Source organism: Camelus bactrianus, chromosome 33 (genome assembly GCF_048773025.1).
Source record: "Camelus bactrianus isolate YW-2024 breed Bactrian camel chromosome 33, ASM4877302v1, whole genome shotgun sequence".
NCBI classification, from domain to species: domain Eukaryota; kingdom Metazoa; phylum Chordata; class Mammalia; order Artiodactyla; family Camelidae; genus Camelus; species Camelus bactrianus.
Window position 1 is genome coordinate 17,037,823 of NC_133571.1, and position 19,908 is coordinate 17,057,730.

At 44.7% G+C, this 19,908-nt stretch overlaps 1 protein-coding gene across 1 annotated transcript in view; it reads right to left on the reverse strand.

Moving 5' to 3' along the window:
- LOC105078643 (brain-specific homeobox protein homolog) overlaps positions 1 to 15,510 on the reverse strand; it is a 136,875-nt gene extending 121,365 nt beyond the window's left edge. The window contains exons 1-3 of the mRNA XM_074357100.1: positions 15,190 to 15,510; positions 13,030 to 13,226; positions 11,371 to 11,996 (exon numbers count right to left, since the gene is read on the reverse strand). Coding sequence (XP_074213201.1) covers positions 11,757 to 11,996; positions 13,030 to 13,226; positions 15,190 to 15,451 — 699 coding nt within the window. The 5' untranslated portion in view covers positions 15,452 to 15,510 and the 3' untranslated portion in view covers positions 11,371 to 11,756. The remainder of the gene's footprint in view (positions 1 to 11,370; positions 11,997 to 13,029; positions 13,227 to 15,189) is intronic.
- Positions 15,511 to 19,908: the final 4,398 nt, after the last annotated feature.

The window sequence follows — 19,908 nt, forward strand, 5'->3', positions numbered from 1 at the left end:
AGGTGCTAGTTCAGGAAAATCACAGCTCAAGCTGCTCCCATAATGTATCTGTAAAATAAGAGTACCCTTCAGGGTACATGTTTAAAGACTTTTCTAGAAACATGAGATAGAATGATTTCTTTTTCCCCTAAATGGCCTTAAATTTAAACTTACTCTGGAAGACAAAATAATGCATATAGAGACATTTCCATATTTTCATATTTAAAGGGACAGGGTAATTTTTTAAAATATTCCATTTCTATTAAAGTACCTTAAAAATTTAGAGCTTGGAAGGGGTTTATCTTGTTCAATGCCAATTTTTCAGAAGAGGAAATGGAGATCAAGAAAGGATAAGAGACTCTGAAGTCCTTCTGTCCTACAATGAGAGCAGTCAGGTCTAAACTCCAATCTTTCAACACCAAGGACAGCACTGTTTGATAATTTGCTTGTGGGAAGAGCTAGTTCTTTTCTGTGTGGGCAAGGAGGATGCAGTAATATATTTCAATTTTGGACATGAACTTTCATCATTAAGTTTCATTTTTAGAAATATACATTACTTACCTACCTTTTATTTTTAATATGTACAACCTGGAAACTTCATTGCTACATTGATAAGAGTTGTAGCAAAGATGTAACTCAAATGTTGACCAATAAAAGAGACACTATTTCAATTTTTTTTCCCCAGAACATTTAAAAACCTCTCCCTAACCATTTTCTCTTTCAGCTTAAGCACTGTTAAATCTTTCAGGCACTTTCACGCATACTATTAAGAACCCACACTCAGCTGAAGCAGGTTCAGTGATTTAGTTGATGTCAAACAACATCACAGTTCCTCACAGGAACCGAACACCCAAGGCAAAACTTTACCATCTGGTATATAAGACCCTAGAGCATCAAAATTCTTTGCACACAAATATTGAAAGTGACAAGTAGCATCTAAAATGACTTTGACTAAAGGAAAAGAACATATTTGCTGAAAGTTTGGGATTGAAATCAAAGAATAGATCAAAATCAGTCTTCATCTGGCCCCAAGTCATCCCACAATGGTAAGATCCAGCAGAAGGTCACTAAGGTACAATGATAGTAAGACAGGGTAGAGATGCTGCAAAAACAGTGAATGACAGTTTTTTTACTTCTCCTTTAAGTTGTACTAACAATAACGATGCTGATCTTTTATAGACCCAAGTGGATCAGTGATCAATTTTTATAGTATTTCTATTGTGGATATTTTGGAAATAAAAACAGTCTGCCTATTAGAAGGCAAAGAACTGTCAACTTACATGATACAATGATGGAGGGCCTGTACTTGACCAGATGTTACACAAGCCATTGAAAGACATGGTGCCTAACCTGCCAACTCTCTGTGAGCTGCTACAAATAAAGGACCTTTAAATCATGCATCCTTTCTTATTATGGGCTCCTTTTGTGATGTTTTTCTCTATCTTGAGTTTCCAACAACAGCGTCCTCCTAGAGGGAGCTTTTTCACAAGGAGCTGAATTTAATGACAGCTGCCTTCATGATTTTGGTTTGTAGAGTGAGGAGTCTCTTGGGAGTTATCTAGACACCAACTTAGGAAAAGACAGTATTGAGGAAGAAAATAAAAGGTAAGGCTAGAAAAGGCCTAATGGTTCCAATTGGGGCCTTATTATTGGTTAATGAATCATTGTCAAAACATCGCAGCAAGCATGAGCATGCATGGTCCAGGCTACAGCGAGAAAATGACTCTTCTTCCCAACACTTATTAGCTGGGAGTTGTTTGAAAACACATCCAGTAATTATAACAACACTGCAGCTAATTGAGAACTTTGAGTTGACACCAAATGGTCTACAATGGCAGGCTGGATAAACTCAGGGGGGATTCTTTTTTAATTACTGATTGAAAAAAATAGCATAAAATGAATTGAATTTGGGTGACAGCCTGCAGATATCAGGACAAGTTTAACTAATTTTCTCCGAGATGTGCTTTAAAACATGTATTTCCATCATATTAGAAGTTGCACTTGAAAGTGTAAACTTCTTAAGGAACAATCAAGGTTGCTTTCCTAAACATGCTTTTTTTCTTAAAGGATTATCTTTTTCCCTATTAGAGTAAGAATAAGTCTTGAGTAGTACACATTTCATCCAATTCTCAAGCATTCTACCAGACGACTAAAGGGCTCTTCCGCCCTAACGCTCAGTGCGTTTTCGTAACTTCTATTCCTACTAGGTAAAAACAGAAAGACAAAAAGATACACGAATGCTCCATTTGCTGCTTTAGTTGTTTTCCTGGTGAGAAAGGATTTACAACAGTAGCACGAAGTGAAATTTTTTCATTATTGTGGGTTTTGTTTATCCACAGCATCTCACTCCCTCTATGTCCCTGATTATAAGAAATAGTCTACATTGACAGACAAAATGTGTATGCTATAAAGGAAAATAAGGAGAAATATGTATTCTAATACAATTTTTATTTAGATATTTATTCCACTTTTTGAAAATATACTAAAGTAGGATCTCAGTGTAGCTAAAAATCCAATATTTAGAACTGTCCCCTCAACCCACTGGGTACAGTGTCTCTACTCCCCCTCCCACTTCATTAAGCAAAACCACACATCTTCCTCACAAAGATACTGAGAAAATACAAAACGTCTCCATTTCCTAAGCAAACATCTGTTCAATGGAAAGCAAAAGGTTCTGGATGGCAGGTTTGTCATGTATTCATTCAGTCAGTCAGTCATTCGTTTGTTCATTTGACTTCCCCATCTTAAAGATTCCCATTGTTCCGTCTTGGTTACTTCATTTGGGTTCAGCGGACTAAATGAAAAGTTGGGGCTTTCACAAGAGGTTATAAAGACATCACAGCGCAAGACGCAGCAAGGTGCCAAGTGCACAGACTTCAGCTCTCTCTCTACCGTTCAATATAGGGGTTCTTTGGGTAAAATGAAGAGAAGGAAAAAGAATTTGGTGGGCAAGGTTTATCTCCCTTGCTGCCTCTCCACTGCCTTTTCATCTTCCCCTTACAAACCTGAGCAAAGTAAGTAATTAATTTTCAATAAGCTGAATAATTTAGTCTCCAGCTATTAAATAGCTCTAACAGGTTGAGAGGATTACAATGATACGAGCATTTCAGGCAAATAAATTTAATGAAGCCCTGGAAACATCTGATAAGATTTCACATATTTTTCACTGAGTCGACAGTTCATAGAGACCAGACCTGACAAACTCTTGCCACTAGAGTCCCAGGCTTTTGCAATGCTTAAAGAGTAGTTATCTTTCGGGGGCAAATCTGACAGTGGGAGAAATAACCTTCAGAAATGTAAAATCCAAAAAGTATAATCAGTTATTTTCTGGGAAGGTGTCTGTACAGGAGAAGGAAGCAGAAAACAGAATGAATGTCCAGTGAATAAAGGCACCGCAGATATCCACACTAGATAATTTGGACCCCAAATGGACTCTCCCCTCTGTGGCAAATTTGTCAACCAAATTAACCCTTACGCTTTCTTTTTTTGCCATCCAACGATCAAAATCGCTGTCATGAAGCCTGGTTGGTCTTACCTCCTATCTCCAACCCGTCACCTGGCTTTTTTTCCCATTTCCCCGGCTGCCACACAATGTGACCCTTTGAGGCAGTGCTGAGTGTGCCATCTCTACTTAAAATTGATCATCTATCATACAAACCTCAAGCATCTATTTTTAATGAAACCTTTAGATGAATATCAAAGAACTATTTGCTGTGCCTAATGTTTTAATTAGATTATATTCTCAATTTAACCCATTAAACCTCCTTTGATGATCCTCGTATCTAGTGTTTGGCCTCAGATGCACGAGGTAATGAATACTGGACCTTTTGATTTAATGAGAATTTCAGCTCTTCCAGCCTGCACCTCTTTGTACACCTTTTCTTTTGCCCGCTATAGAATTCAGTTAATTGAAGGAGTCTCTTACCATCACACATTAAGGAGTATAAATTAGCATCCCCATTCTGATTGGAAAATGCAAGCAGACAGTTTGGCTTTGATCTGAGGACCGAGCTGAAGAAGGCAGCAGCCCCTCAGAAAATGAGCTGATGGCCTTGTTATCGGGGCAAAATGCAGATGCGTCCATGTGTCACAAAACACTTAATGTCTTAATTGATCACCTCCCAATTCTCCCTGTCCTGTTTGTGTCACTTTCTTTAGAAGCGTGTGTGTGTGCATGTGTGTCTGTGGCTCTGTCTTGCTTTCTCTGTTTATCTTTTTTGTTTCTCTATCCAGAGAATTAGGGATCTAGGCTTTTAATTAATTTGAGACCAAGGAGAATGAAAAAATATAAATTCCCTCACCTTGAAATTTCCAAAAATATCCTATAAAACTATTCAGGACCTTTCACAGACAAAGATTCTTAAGGACTAACACTAACTTCCAATGCTCTCAAATAGGTAGATCCCAAGCCATGGGTACTGCATCACCGAACTGGAGAAGGAAGGGCTGGTCTGTGCTTTGGCAATGAAGTCAGCCTTTTAACCTGTTCTAACGATAATGCAATTCTCCTGAACTTGACAAATTCAGTTACATAAAAGAAACATCAAGGTAAAAGAGCACCACCTCCATCACTCACTGTAAAAGCCAGAATAAATTATGAGACTTCTGGATAAACAGGGTAGACTGAACACACACACGCACTTACGCACAACTATTTCACCTCTTTGGCAAGCCCCCGCTAAAATCACAGTAATGGATTTTTTAAAGGCATAAATATCTAGGAACAGGGATAATGGGAGAAGGGACAATAGTAACAAAATTTTAAAAACTGGAAAGCAGAGGAATAAGTTGTAAAATAATAATAATTGACAGACTCCAAAAATACTAAATCCTAACCTAGCAAAAGGGGAAATCCAAGAATCTGATTTACCCTACAGAATACCCAAAACCCTCAGTAACTGATGGTGTCAGTGACCTCTGGAGGTGAGGAAAAGAGGGTGAGGGGGGCTCAGTGAAGGATGACTACCCCTCCATCTCCCCAGTAAAAGGTTAAAGGTTGCTCTACCCTCTGTAGAAGGTAGGACAGCATCCCGGGGGTGAGGGACCACTGGCTGTTAGGAGGCACAGTACCGAGAACAGAGCCAGTGGTGAGCACATGGCTTCTAAACACAAAGCCTCTGGTCTTCCTCTGCCACTTGGCTTCCAGAATACTGGGCCTTCACCCTACGAGCTATAAATTCTGACTTCAGATTCTCCAGCTGAAGAACTCAGTTCTACAGGAAAGCTCACAGACAGCAGGTCCCACTGGGTATTCAGAGTTTCCTACTAGCTTTTTGTTTCTCATGCTTAAATATGAGCAGAAAACCAAGGATCTCCAAACATCTGAAGATATATGGGATATCATTAAAAAGGAGAAGGAGGAGGATACAGAAATTAAAAGAGATCTTGGGAATTAAAAATATGATAGAAGAGGGGAGAGCAACAGCTCAGTGGTAGAGCACATGCTTAGCATGCACAAGGTCCTGGGGGAAAAAAAAGAAAGAAAGAAACATGACAGCAGAAATTAAAAATTCAAGGGTTATAGAGTAATATTGAGAATTTTTTCCAGAAAGCAGAGCAAAAAGGCAAAAATATAGAAAATAGGACAGAAAGGAAAAAATTTAGAGGATAAATCCAAGAGGTTGAAAAAATTCAAATAACAAGAGTTCCATAAAGAACAAACATAGAAAAAGAGGAATAGAAATCATCAAATAATTTAAGAAATTTCCCCATAACTGAAAAATGAGTTTTCAGATTGAAAGGGCCTACTGAGTATCCGGAACAGTATGTGAAACAGACCTGCAGCCCAAGCACAAAACTGTAAAACTTCACTTCACTGGCTACCGAAAGAACTCTACAAGCTTCCAAAAAGGAAACAAATGAATAGACCAACAATATACATAAAGAATCAAGAATCAAAAAAAAAAAAAAAGTTTTGCTGTATACCTGAAACTAACACAACACTGTAAATCAACCATATTTAATTAAAAAATAATCAAAATGGCATTAGACTTCATAGCAACAATTAGAAGCTAAAAATCGCTTGAATGGTGCCCTCAAAATTATTCAAAAATGATTTCTAACTTGGAATTCCATAGTTGGCCAAAATACTAATAAAGCATGAAAGTAGAATAATGATATTTTTACACAAGAATGAGCCCAAAACATTGACCTTCCACACACCAATCAGGAAACTATAGGAATATGTGCTCCACCAAAATGAGAGGGTAAACCAAGAAAGAGGAAGATAGAGGAAACAAGAGTAAAATAAAAGGAACTCCCGGGATGATGGGGACAAAGGACGGATTGACACAGAATCCACAGTGGAGCAGACCAGGGGTCTCTAGGAGAGATTTGTTCAGGAAAATAAAATGTTAAGAAACGTGAACATTGGGGAGGGGGTGGGGACAATTGGTGAAGAGTTTGGAGTAAAATTGGAGACAAGTACATTAAAAATTAAGAATAATAAAATGTCTTAACTCCAAGAGGAAGAAAAGTCTTGCAGAAAAAGAAAAGTAATCACAGTTGATTACCCGGCTTAGCTAAGGATTATATATATATCATAGTAATGCTCTACCCTATTTATAGGGTCCTTTTCTCATTTTTCAGATGCCAAGTAAGAGAAGTAACGTAATCATTAGCAAAAGTAAGATTAGAATTGAAGTCCCTAAGCCATGTAGCCAGAGGTCATGATGCCAAATCCGATGTGGCTGCGCAATACTATAAAAAGTAATAAGAGAAAGCTCATAGAATTTTATAAATGAAATCACGGAGGGAAGGTTATCTGGTGTATACGTGAGGAATTCTGAGATGGAAGGAGAAATGCATCTTGGTGGGGGTGGGGTTCAAATCAGAAAAGAAAACAGAGAATCTGACTGAAGAAAAAATGAAATGAGAGTCACTTCAAATCTTCACCTTTCTCCTAAATGCTAATTGGAATTACCTCTGACCTCTGCATGTATTAATGTAGTGACTCACCAGGTTAATAGTCTGAATGATGCTGGGCAAGTCAGTCTCTGACTGTCAGTTGCTTTGTCTGTAATTAAAGGAGATTAGGCCAAAAGTTTTAGAATAAGAAAGAGTGGAGATTTGAAAGAGCTTAGACATCATCTAGCTCATCCTGCTGGATACATGAGCCTCTTCTAAAACATCCCAGCAAGTGGTGACAAAACCTTAGCTTGAATGAAAACAAGGCGAAGGGACACAGTACCTCCTCAGAATGCCAATTTAATAAAGTTTCAGACTGCTCTTAATTTTCCATAAATCAATCTAAGACTTTACTAGATAACTTCCAAACTTTTTCTTAAAATTTTACACCCAAAATTGCTATGCAAAATCCTCTCCTCCACATAACACAATGACCATAACCCCACTGCTGCTTTTATCACAATATGAGTTAGTGGTATGGTATGATCATTAAAATTGGCTTCTGGTCTTAATTCTACCACTGTTTATTTGACATTGGTCAGACACTCATTACATCTGGATCTAAACATCTTCATTTATAAAATGAAGGGCTTAGATTTTGTCAAATGTCTCTTCTAACACTGATAATTCCTTCCTGACTATATCTTTGTCCTTAATTCAGTGGACTATCACTTTGGTTTCACTTACTTTCTAGAATGAGATTTAGGGACTTCTTAAATGAATAAAGGAATTGCTTTCCCTTCTTTTTCTTGTTTCTGTTAACTCTTCTAATTGTGATAGCTCTCTTTATTTAAATTAGAGTGTATGAAGTAAAATCTTATTCTTAGTGAGATGACAAATGATTCTAATAAGTTATAACTTCTACAATACTAAGATCTTAAGGATGAGAAAGAACCCTTATCTCCCACTGATGGAGAAATCCATTATAGAGCATCTTTAATGTTTTGCCTTCCAGCTTCTGATAAAACTTTCCTAGTAAAAGGTACTTAGTGTTTTATGGACTTAGCCTGTTCTACTGATGGACAAAATGGTACCTAGCCTATACAAGGTATTTAAATGTTCTTCCAGTATCTGCTTCCCTGGAACCACCCATTGGTTCTGGTTCTGCCCTCTAGCGGGGCACACTAGATATACCCTCCCGATACTGAATAGCTCTGCAAGCATTGAAATTCAACTACCACAGCCAATCTCCTCTCCTAACCTTCCCTAAAGCTTTGCTTCTCCAAGCTAAAAAGCGCACACTCCTGTTTGTTGTTGTTTCCCATACCTTTTACCATCTAGGTTTCTGTTTTCATTCCTGGATGAATTTTAGCTTGTCAATATCCTCTTTAGAATGTAACACCAAGAATATAACATAAAATATTTCAATTATTATTTTTGCACACACACTGGGCCCAATTCAAGAAGACCATGGAGTCACTGCTTCAACTAAATAAGTTTATTGCATGATTCTCTTAGCACCAGAAAGATTCTGCTGGCTCTGCGCCTTCACACCTCTTCATCTCTAGTTATCAACCCATTGACAAGAGGCAGTCCTCTATCTACTTGAAGTGGTGTCATGGATTCCAATTAATCACTTCTTAGTGCCACTATCGGCTAATACTGGGCTGAATGGTGTGTTGTTGATTTCTTGTGTCCTTATGTCATGTGACTAGAAATGTTAGCAAGACTCCCTCTCTCTGAGAAGCTATGAAATGAAGTCCATCAGAAGCAGCATTGAGAACAAATACAGACCAAATTATTTACTACATTTGGGATTACATGTAGGATGACATACCCACTTGGCTATTTTAAGATGTTTTTGCCCCTTCAGAATCAGACCTATGTATGTCTTTCTTTAATATAGCATAATGACTGTAGTTGTCAGATCTTCACCACCAAGTGAAACCGAGTTGAAGCAAAAGCCTGGGTAATTCAGACAAAATACCCTTTCAGTATATGGAGGCTTTGATCAGTATTGAAGGCCAAAAACAAAAAGTGCTATCATGTTACATTAAATTGAGACTAAATTGTGTCTATCCTCTACTATCATCCCTAACTCGCTGTGTATAAAAAAAGAAAAGAAAAAGAAAAAAACTAGGAGAACTTTGCTGTTGAATTGCTTGCCACCAATTTCAGGGAATACTGCCTGATGAGAAAACAGTGCCACAGTCAGTGTGGCTGGTGCCACGGGTCTGAGCTCTTCCCTTCCCAACTGATCTACCCAGGAATACTCACAGAGGGAGACCAGGATGCGGCAGAATGAGCATCTTCCCATGTTTGATGCTCCTGAATGAAAGATAAAGCCATTCCCTGAGCCAGGATTCATTCTGCCTCCAATCAGGCAGAACTGTGCTTATGCTAACAGTGTTTCCTACTTACCTGTCTCTTCAAGACAAAATGTCCTTAAATGTACTAATCTGCTCCTCTTAGACCCAGAATAAGCCCTGCCATCTTCTTGTGAGACAAGAGAAGAAAGAAGTGCCTGGTGCCTTTGGGTTTGTGCTAACCATCAAATTCAATTTTTTTTTAAATTTCCCCCCAAACACAGTATTTCTACTCACTTTAAAGATCCTCCCCAAAATGCCTTTTCTGGGATTAGAAGTTGAAATTTTCCCTTCTGTATCTACTTTCCCTTCTAGGTTACCAGGATCATTCTGATTCACAAATCACTTTCTTTCTATAACCAAGTCTTTTGTAAAGCATTTGCCAAAAATCAGTACTGTCATCTGAACAGGGAGAGAGAGGAGAAATCTGAACCTAGAATGGCTTTTATAGCACATCTACATGATCTAAATAAATGAGAAATATGTCTTTACAAAGTGTTAAAAGCAAAATGCCAACCAATGCATTCTTACGGGGTGGGGGGAGTGTTTTGGGCAAAGTAGTGAACAAGGAGTCAGAGAGATATTTTCTGCTCTACTTTGGCTGTTAGCTAGTCCTGATTTCATGGGTAAATCCTTCAGTCTTGCCAAGCCTCAATTTCCGTATCTATGAAGGGAAAAATAATCTTTGCCATGACTCACAAGATTGCTGATGGATAAAGAGCACTTTGGAAAATCCAAACAGTGTACAATGCTTGTGTTTTTAAAGCAATAGCTTTGCCTCCTTAATGATGCAGATTGGATAAAGGTCTCACTCTGACACGTATCTTTGCTTAAGGTAATGTTTCGCCAACAAGCCTACTGGGGGGAAAAATGCGTGCTGCTACATCACAGAATCATAGAACTCAGATCCAGAAAGATCTTGAGGATTCATCCTCTAATTAGAGAAATACGGAACCAAAAAGTGTTGGTAAATGTAACCCAAGCTCACACCGCTGTAGTTTATATAATTATTATTAACCATTAAAACCCAACAGTCCGGACTCTACCTAAGCCGCACACACTTTTCCAGTCTTCTGGGCTTTTACCTAAATACACAACCAGAGCAAAAAGAAGATCGGAAGCTGAGGTCGCCTCTGGCACGGCTGCTGTATTTGATAAGTGTACTGGGTATGTAGTGTCACACAATCCGTTAGCATAATTTCAAATTCCTAGTATCAAGAGACCTCTGTCCCTTCAGCATTTCAGAGTCAAAAAAAAAAAAAAAATACTGTAAGCAGAGTCCTTTTCCACGCAGGTGGAACTCAAAACTATTAAATGATTAAAAACAGAAAAACCGGGTGGGGGAGACGGGAACCAGTTAAGGAAAGGTTTTTTAGCCCTGTTCATTCCTTCCAAGGACAGGAAACTGCCCAGGGCGGAGGGAGAGGGCAGGCCTGTAGGAGGTCGCGGTAACAAACAATTCCCGGAAACTCATGTTCGTTCCCGGTTTTGCCCGGCGAGCCCTTTATTGTCTACAGAGAGCGCAAACCCGGGAAAGAATAGGGGACCTCCCAGGGGAAAGGGAGAGGGACAACGCTCAGGGCCAGACTCCTGCCCCACCGCGTCGGTCCCCAAACAGGTGCCCTCCCGGAAGGGGTTGCGTATTCCCCTTTCGGCTTCATCGTGCTAAAACTCCGCGTTCCCTAAAATGCAATGAAAATGAGCATTTCCACACACAACCCGAGGAACACTCGAAAACACTTTGAAAATGTCAGTAGCCGGTGGGACGTGGAAGTGTTGCGGGACAGACGCCCAACGAGGTCGAGAAGCAGAAATTGCTCGATGGCGTTTTCTCTGCGCAAGTTTCTCGCCGCGCGCGTGCACCGCTCCGCAGGGGACCGGGGTGGGGTGGGGAACAAGGGTAAAGAGCGCGGGTGCCTGGGGGGCCACAAGCTCAAAAAGGGTTCCTGGGTTCAGAACCGCGAGCTTTTGAGCGGAACGGCGTCAGGCGAGGACGGAAGCGCCTCCCTGAGAAGGAGGGAGTCGCCTTAGTGTTAGTTACGGATGGGGGTCGGGGGGCCGAGTGGGAGATTAGTGGCGAGCAGCGCGCGAGTCTGTCCCGGCGTGGACGTGTTAGGGTTAGGTTGGGGCTCGGCCCGGATCCCCGCAGAGCCGAGGGCCCAGACACCCGGTCCCTTACCTGCAGCCAGTCGGTCTGCCTAAGGATCCGGTGGAGAGGCCGCGGAGCCTGGAAAACGGAGCGGGGGCAGGTGGCTGAAGGGTGAGGGCCGAGGGGTCTGCGGTCGACCTTGGCGGGGAAGAGGCGCACCACCGAATTATGGAGCCGAGAGCCCAAACTCCAGCTTGCGCCGCTGAAGGCGCGGGGAACAAGCGAACCAGGCGCGCACGCACCCGGGCAGGGACGCAGCGGGCGGGCGGGCGGGCGGTTGGGGGAGGAGCGTGGAGGCCGGGCCGCGCGGGCCCCGCATGGGTTGGAGGGTTGACAGGTGTGTTGTGTTTGTCTTCCCGGAGCTGCTCTCCCAGGCCCGCCCCGCGGCCTCCTCCCCGCCTCCCCAGCCCCGCGTCTCAGAGCGCGTGCGGCCCTGAGCCCAGCTCCCCCTCGTCCCCAATGTCCACTTCGTCCTCCGGCTCGGTCAGCACGAAGGGGCCAGAGGGCAGGCCCAGCCGAGCCTCGGTGGGTGCGGCCTCTAGGCCGCGGGGGCTGCCCTCCGGGCTCTCTGGCCCATCAGGCGCTTTGGGCTCGTCTTGACTTTTCCTCAGCTGTTTTTTATGCTTCATCCGCCGGTTCTGAAACCACGTTTTCACCTGATTTCGGGAAGAAAAAAAAAAATCACGTCATTCCTTCAGATCCATAGTTACTGCTCTAAGATCTGAGTGGTTGCTGCAGAAGAAAATAGACTAATAGATGACAACCCACCGACAAATTATCCAGGAGCTGTGACACACTCACCCTTAGGTTACATCACACCTGAGCTGCTCACAGGTTATCGTCTTAGCTTGAATGACAACCAAACATCCTAAGGCTCTCATAAGTAACTGTCCCGAAACAACGGTGAGGATCAAAATGATGTGGTTAGTAAATACTAACACTGATATTAATTAGATTACTAAGTGCTGCGTGAATGAGTTCCTCTGACGGTGACATCTACACACCTGGTCCAGCAAGACTCCTGGACTGGAAGAGGAGACTCAGACTTGCTGGTTCTTATCAGAGGGAAAATCACTGGGGCCTAGGAGGGCTATGAACACACAGCAAGTTGAGTTTCCAGGTACAGAGAATAATGAGAGAGGGGGGGAGTGAAGCAAGGCGTTTTGAGGCTGCAAGAGAATAGCATCTGAAGAAGATGAAAACAGTCCTCTCACTCGGGACAGCGCAATGGAAAGGAGGCTTCAATTAGTATGTGTGAGTGTTGTGGAGGAGATGGCTAGGATGACTTGCAGCTGTGAAAGAGATTAAATTAAGAAGAAAAAAATCTCGGGTGGGCTTCTCTCAGGCCAAGAGCCCTCTGGCCTCTTACCAACTTACGTCTGACCCGGGTTACTCTCATGATGGGAAAGAGATGGAGGAGACACAGACATGGCAGCTCTCAATCAGGGAGCGATGATCAGTCACTAGAGGAGTTTTCCCTCCACGTCCAGAACCCGCTTGAGAGATTTTGCTTTGCTAACTCTGACACAAGATTGGAGGTGTCTGTACTTTGACTATGGATCTTTGGGAAAGCGTAGAATAAAGGGGAGCAGGGTCCTTCCGCTCAAGAACTCCGCAGCGGGTGCAGGGGTATTAGGAGTGGAGGGGAGAGGAGCGAGCAGAGATGGGGCTCCCTCTCCCCCGGCCCACCTGCGTCTCCGACAGGCTGAGGGCCGTGGCCAGCTCCACCCGCTCCGGCGTGGACAGGTAGCGTTGGATCTCGAATCTCTTCTCCAGGCCGGAGAGCTGCGAGTCCGAGAAAACCGTGCGAGCTTTGCGGCGGCGGCAGTGCTTCCCCGGCAGCTCGGTGTGCTGGGGGTGCGGGAACAGCGCCGGGACCGGCACGCCTGCGGAGAGAAGAGCCGCCGAGTGGGCAGAGCCGGATCTCCAGCGAGCGACCTCGGCTCCACTCCCCACTCTAGTCCCCTGTCCTCTCCGCCTCTGCCTCCACCAGTCCGCGCCTCGCCCCAAAGCGCTTCTCCTAGGAATCGCAGAGACGGGGGGAAATCGCAATAGCGCTTGGAGATCTCTACCAGGAAGGCCATCTAGAAATATAAACAATAAACAGTACAAAGGAGAAGGAGATTATAAAATAGATCTGAAGATCTTAAAAAATGTCTTCTTGGAGAAACTTCCACAGAGTCCTCGGCTGCGCGCCTCCCGAAGTTTTCTTGCAAACGTCGAAATGGTCCAGTAGCTTCCTTCTCCCCACTATCTCCCCCGTCCTTTCAGACCCCGGATGACAACCAGTGATGCTCTGGGGCTGGTAGAAACGTGGATGTGATCTGCCTCCCCACCGCACCTAAAAAACTCCTTTCTCTTTCCCCAGCCGCCTCCATTCTCCCGCCTGCAGCCAAGGGGAACAGAGCAACGCTCTCTTACCCAGAGAGGCTCATGAGCGAGAACGGAGGGGCAATTCCCGCCTCGAACGTTTCCTTACCAGTTTCGGGGTCGCGCTGGGACCCCTAGCTCTCTAATCTGGTCCTTATTCTTTTTCTCATTCTTTCCATCCGATTCTGAGCAGAAGGATTGAAGCGCTCCCCTCCTCCCCCGCCCGCCAGGTCGTGGGAGACTTCTCGGGTCTTTCCTGACCCTCGCAGGCGTTACGGTATGAGACGCACCTAGCAGGCAAACCGCCCCAAACATCAGTACCGGCTGACCCGGGGGACCAAAACCAGAAAACAAGAAGTTCCGGTATCTCGGACCTTGGCCACTACTATTTGCGGGGTACACGGGTGCAGCCCAAAAGAGACTGTTTCTGGCCGGAGGTCAAGCCAACGTTGGCAGGCGGACTGAGACGCCGGCTTTATAGCTGCCCTTCCAACCCAGTGCCCCAAAGTCTGGGTTTTACCGCTTCAGCTTTTGTCGTGGATTCCAGGGCCCACATTTCACAACTGTCTCGTGTCTTTCCAGCCCCCGCCCGTACCAGTGTTGTTTTCCCGGCTGTGCTCTGCTTCTGGGCTCAACGAATGATTCTATTCTGGCCTGAATGAAGATGCCGGAAAAGACAGCATGAATGTGGCCTTTCAGAGAGGGGCAGAAAAAAAACCTGGGTATTTCCCCATATCTCCCTGTCCCACCCAGACTTTGCGGCTCCCGGCTCCTTGCCATGCCTAGGAAATCAAAATACTTTGGATCCAGGCTCCAGAGACACCAGCAACTGGGGCAGAAGAGGGCAGCCCAGCCCAAGATTTTGAGTTAAATGCTAGATGTTGGGAGTGAGGAGGATTAAAAAGCAGTCGAGTCTCTCCCTCTTCTTTTTCTTACCTTTTCGCCCTTATTCAGGCCAGCCCAAACCTTCAGTGCTCAGAATATTCCAAACCCTCCTTCACTTCTAAGCCTCTGCTGTATTGGCAAATGCTCAGCGCCTGAGAGAGCTGGCCCCACTGGGGTGTTTGCAGCTTCTGCGCTGGAAAGTTGAGTTCCCTTCCATGGGGTGAGATAGTCAGGGGTCTCCCTCGGAGTGGGAGAGGCAGAGATGGGGACTGAGAGATAGACCAAAGTGGCCAGTATGACCAAGAGAAAAGAAACTGAACACTGCCCATCAAAATTATCGCCAAAACCAACCGTCACCTCTTGTTTAGGAACGTTTCCTCAGTTATGAAAAGTGTGGAGTGACCACGAGTTACTACCATGGATTGGCCTCATGGGAGTTCCCTGTGTTCTCAGCCATATCCCCAACCTTCCACTTAGGGAAGAAGGCGGAAAGCCGGGCCTAGCCAGCTCTAGCCTTTCCTCGGCTCCATGACAGGGTCTGTGCTGGAAGACCTGCTCTCTCGCTCCCCGAACCTTCAGACCCCTGTTACTTACCCGAGGTGGTGAGGAAATAAGGGTGGTGGTGGTCTGCCTTATGTAGAGGGTGATGGGGGTGAGGAGCCAGGAGGGTAGGTGTGGGCATGAGAGGGTAGCTGTAATCTAGCAGAGGCACCCGAGAGGCCAGAGAGCTGGCGAAATGGTCGGGGGCCACCTCCCTTAGCGGCTTGGGCTTGTGCAGCAGGATGTCCTCGATGAAAAAGGACGTGGGCCTCTGAGAAGACGCCGGGTGTAGAGGGGAGGTGAAGTTGAGATTCATCTTGAACCGAGCGCCTGCCACAGGGCGAGGGCCCGGGACCAAGTGTAGGAAGTAGGCAGCGTCTCGGCACGCCTGGTCGAGAGCCAGCCACTCTCGAGGCTCGGATCCCCGATGCTCTCTCCTCGGCCTGGGCTACCCCGGCGCTGGAGAGGCGAGAAGACAAGCTCCTGGGTAGGTTGGGTCTACGTGTAGAATTGGCAGCTTGGAGAGGGGAGCTGGGAGAGCCAATGGCAAGGCTGCCAGAGGCGGAGGGGAGGGTGCGGTGGGCGCGGGGCGGGGCGGGGCGGGGAGCTGTCCGCGGTGCTGAACACGACCGGCCAGGCCTGAGGAGAGCGGAGCGGAGCGGAGCGGGTTCTTGCTCCTACCAGGTTTCTCCCCCTCAGTTCTGCCCCGCCACTGCAGAAGCTGCCTGACTCCCTGCCGTTTTCAAAGAAAGCCAAAGAGAACAAGTCTCTACCACCGGGGAAACTCCTCTTTAGAGAGCAAAAGGCATTTAAAGGGCCCCAAAGCAATAGGGATAAGGCACTTATTTCAGTATTGGGATTTTAAAACTTTAGAGAAATGATAGCAGGAGGGGAAGAGGAAAAGTGAGGAGACAGCCCGTATCTGCTAGGCCCAACTTAAGTTGATGGCTGAGGGATGACTGGACTGTTGAGGTAAATAAATAAAATGATGATGATCATAACATTCCTTACCTCAGTTAGAAGGTGGTGTGAGGAAAGTTATATCTGTATTAGCCAAGCGATTTGGTCTGTGTAAATATGCTCATAGCTACCTCTTAATGCCAGTCTCCACCTTCTCTCAAATTTCCATTACTTCCTCCTCATTCCTCTCACACAGCTGTTATTTCTGCTGTACTACCCCTCCCAACCCTAGCCCCCCAAAACAACTGTGCTGTGTTTTTGTTTCCCATTCCCTTTTGCAGCCTTTCTTTTCATTTTTCCTCCCTCCCAATCTTTTGTGTTTTTTTCTGTTTGTCTTTTTCTAATCTGTCACATTTATTTCCCTGGAGTCAATTTGCTAAAATTAAGGTGATCATCTACAGCACAGCAGGGGTAATTTCAGCTCACATCTCCGAAAATTGCTCTAATTATTGATGTTAAACTCAGGGAAATTAAAAGAAGCCACTTCTCTTCCATCTCCCCATTTTTAAGCTCTAATTTGTTGAAATCTAGTCATCATCACAATTCCAATCACTACTGCTAATAGTAAAAGTGTTTTAATAGAGACTGAGTCCTCACAACCCATGCTATTAGATAATTAGAGGAGGTGTTAGAAAGCCAAGTGCTAATCCTTGGGCGCACGGGCAGGATTTCCATCTGATCTAGCAGGTAGAACAAATTAATTACCAGAATCAATTAGGCCCCGAACTACAGAGCTCCAAGAAGTGGGAGCGTTGTATTCCATACGGATGAACTGGTAAATGGTAAATAAATGAGGAGAGTGAGAAGAAGGAGGAAGAAGGGGGCAATGACTTTAAAATAAGATCTTGGCAAGTAAGCATCTAAATGATGTCAGAACTCTATGTCCTAGAGTCTGGAATGTGATCTTTTTAAAGTTTATAATGGTAAGAACTGAAGGCCGAAAAGCAGACAGCCACGGAGAGGGAACATTGCAGACTTTCAGGAGTAGTTCCTTGGTCCTTAGCCCTGGTCCAGTCATCTCCTGCAGAACTAAAAGGAAGACCAAAGTGACTTGTGAGGAGGTGCTGGGGGTGGCTGTCCACACTTTGCCGACATCCACCCTGTTCTGTCAAGTGGAGACCGAGGCATCCTGTCTCCTAAGACCCTAAAGGCTGAGTAGCTATTGAGAGTGTGGCCGGTATACAACCAGATGTGGCCCCTGTAAAGAGCCTTGCCTTGCCAGTGTGCACCTTCACTCCATCCCTTCAGGGCACAGATTTGCACTTGGCCTTGGAGGTGGGATTTCAGCTTCACTCTGAGTCAGGGACTAACTTCTGCCTCAGAAACAAAAGTAGCAGGACTACTGAATGTCCCTTGGGAGCAGGGGCAGCAAAACAACGACTTTGGGTAGCGATGACCCTTGAGCCAAGGCACTGCAAATCCTTTCTCAGAATTCAGCCTTACACATCTCCCAGTGTTCACAGGGTCCAAGGAAGGAAGGGAAGGCATGGGATAGACCGCCTGCTCAGTCCTCCCCCTTCCCCTTATTTCATATACTTTTATTTCATACTCCCTGCTCTCCCTCAAAGCTAAGGCTGTCTCCCCAGGCCCTGCTCGCTGTCCAAGACATGAGGGAGGATGGGCCGACTCCCCACTCTCCCCTTTTTCTACTTCTGCTCACACTGGACCTGTCTGCCTGAGAGCTGAGAGCCACCGAGGGAGACTTGAAGGCATTTTCCTAGGGAGGACAGCTCTCCTGCCTCTGCCTCAGCCCCACTGGGAACCTAGGAAGTGAGAGACGGAGGGAGGAACCTGAACCACTCTGGGAAGGGCAAGACCTCCAGGACTGCAGGATCTTTCCTTCCTCTCTCCCTTTCAGCGATGCTGGGAAACAAAGCTCCATGGCTGAGAGAGTGAGACCAGCCTTCTGCACCAAAGCAAGCCCCTGGGGGCATGGAGGGGGTAACAGGGAATCAGAAGTGGAGGCGGAGACAGGGATTCCTCAGTCACCACCCTTTTCCACCTAGGAGACCCCCTTTTCCAAGGGCGCTCAGATAATCCCAGCTGGGGCTTTCCAAGGGGACTGTGGGGCCAGAAGGGCAGGCAGTGCAGGCAGGGCTTGTCTTGGAGAAGTTCCTTTCTGGTCGGCCTTACTTTCCTCTTAGAGTAATGGCCCAGACCTGCAGGGAAATCGAGAGGCCAAGAAAGCTGGGAAGTTTCTCTGTGATGCTGGGACTCTGAAACGGAACCACAAGAAACCTCCTGGGTTACCAGAACCCAGCCCCTACCTTACCCTCAGGGATCAGGCCTGGCCCATCTCACTTCCCCTGTAGGGTGAAGGAGGCCCCCAAGGTGTCCAGCCCATCTCCTGAGATTCAGTTCCAGTAAATTTCAGGGTAGAAGGAAGAGGCATTCCAGAGCAAACAGGCCTCCTTCTCCCCTCCACACCTGCCAGCCCAGGGAAGGAGTAAATGTTATGTTTTTATTTAGTTTGTAAACAATTTGCCCCTTAAAAGCAGAGATATTTCATTGCCTGGATTGTCTCTAAAGTCTAGACCAGCGATGTCCAATGAAAATATAATGCGAGCCACATAAGTAATTTAAAAATTTCTACTAGTCACATTAAAAAAGTAGGAAGAAATGGGGGAAGGTATAGCTCAAGTGGCAGAGCACATGCTTAGCATGCACAATGTCCTGGGTTCAATCCCCAGTACCCCCTCTAAAAATAAACAAATAAGTATATCTAATTTCCTCCCTCTCAAAATTAAAAAATAAGTAAATTAATAATTTTTAAAAAGTAGGGAGAAACAAGTAAAACAGTATTTCATTTAACCCCAATATTTCCAATGTTCAACATGTAATCAATATAAACATCATTGAGACTTTTTGCATTTCTTTTTTTTTATACTAAATCTTCAAAATACAGTGTGCATTTTATACTTACTCACATCGCAGTTCAGACTAGCCATGTTTCAGGTGCGCAATAGCCACATGTGGCTGTGGTTACCTACTGGACAGCTCACATCTAGTTAATTGCCATAGTCCCTTTGACCCTTTTCCAATGCAGGTAGACACACACAGAAAATGGAAAGCAGCTGCTAAAGCCCACTTAGCACATTTCAGTGCTTGCCCTTCATCCACCAACTATAGTCTATTATTGTGAGAATTCATTGAGCATCTACTCTATGCCAGGCTACTCAGTACACACCTTCACAAGCTTTCCCCAAGCCTTAGGAGATTAAATTAATGCATTTATATTACACTTATTTTTTATTCTCATTTGACTAAAATCAGTCACCCAGAGCCAGTAGGCTGTGACCGTCTGCCAGGCTGACACATAAAACCAGATCCTGTTCACTGCTCTGAGCAAAAAAAAATAAAGATCAAATAATTTTCCCCCCGCCTATCCAACAAGGCCTGATAGAGCTCCTGTTTATGATTTCCGCTGAAGAATTATTAATTTTAAGAGAGAAAATCCATGTTCTTTTCAGGGAGCTAATAATTAAACAGTCTCTCTCTCTTTCATGTCAGCCTCATCTGAAACTGTCATCTGAGCTGGAACTTAGTTTCCCGAAAAGATAACCCTATTGATGATCAAAGGAAGAGACTGGTTCCATTAGCCAAGTTGCCTATACTGTGGCCTTCAAAATAAAGGGAGGAATGTATTTTAGAAGGATCTGAGTAACACACTTTACTTATAACATTTTGTATTATATTGCTTGTTGTCTGTTTCAACTTACCTTCTATCTGAGTACTTTATTTTAAGCACAACCAAAGTGGATGACATGTCTAGGAAAAGAGCAGGAGTCACTGAATGCTTCCTGTAAATGCATC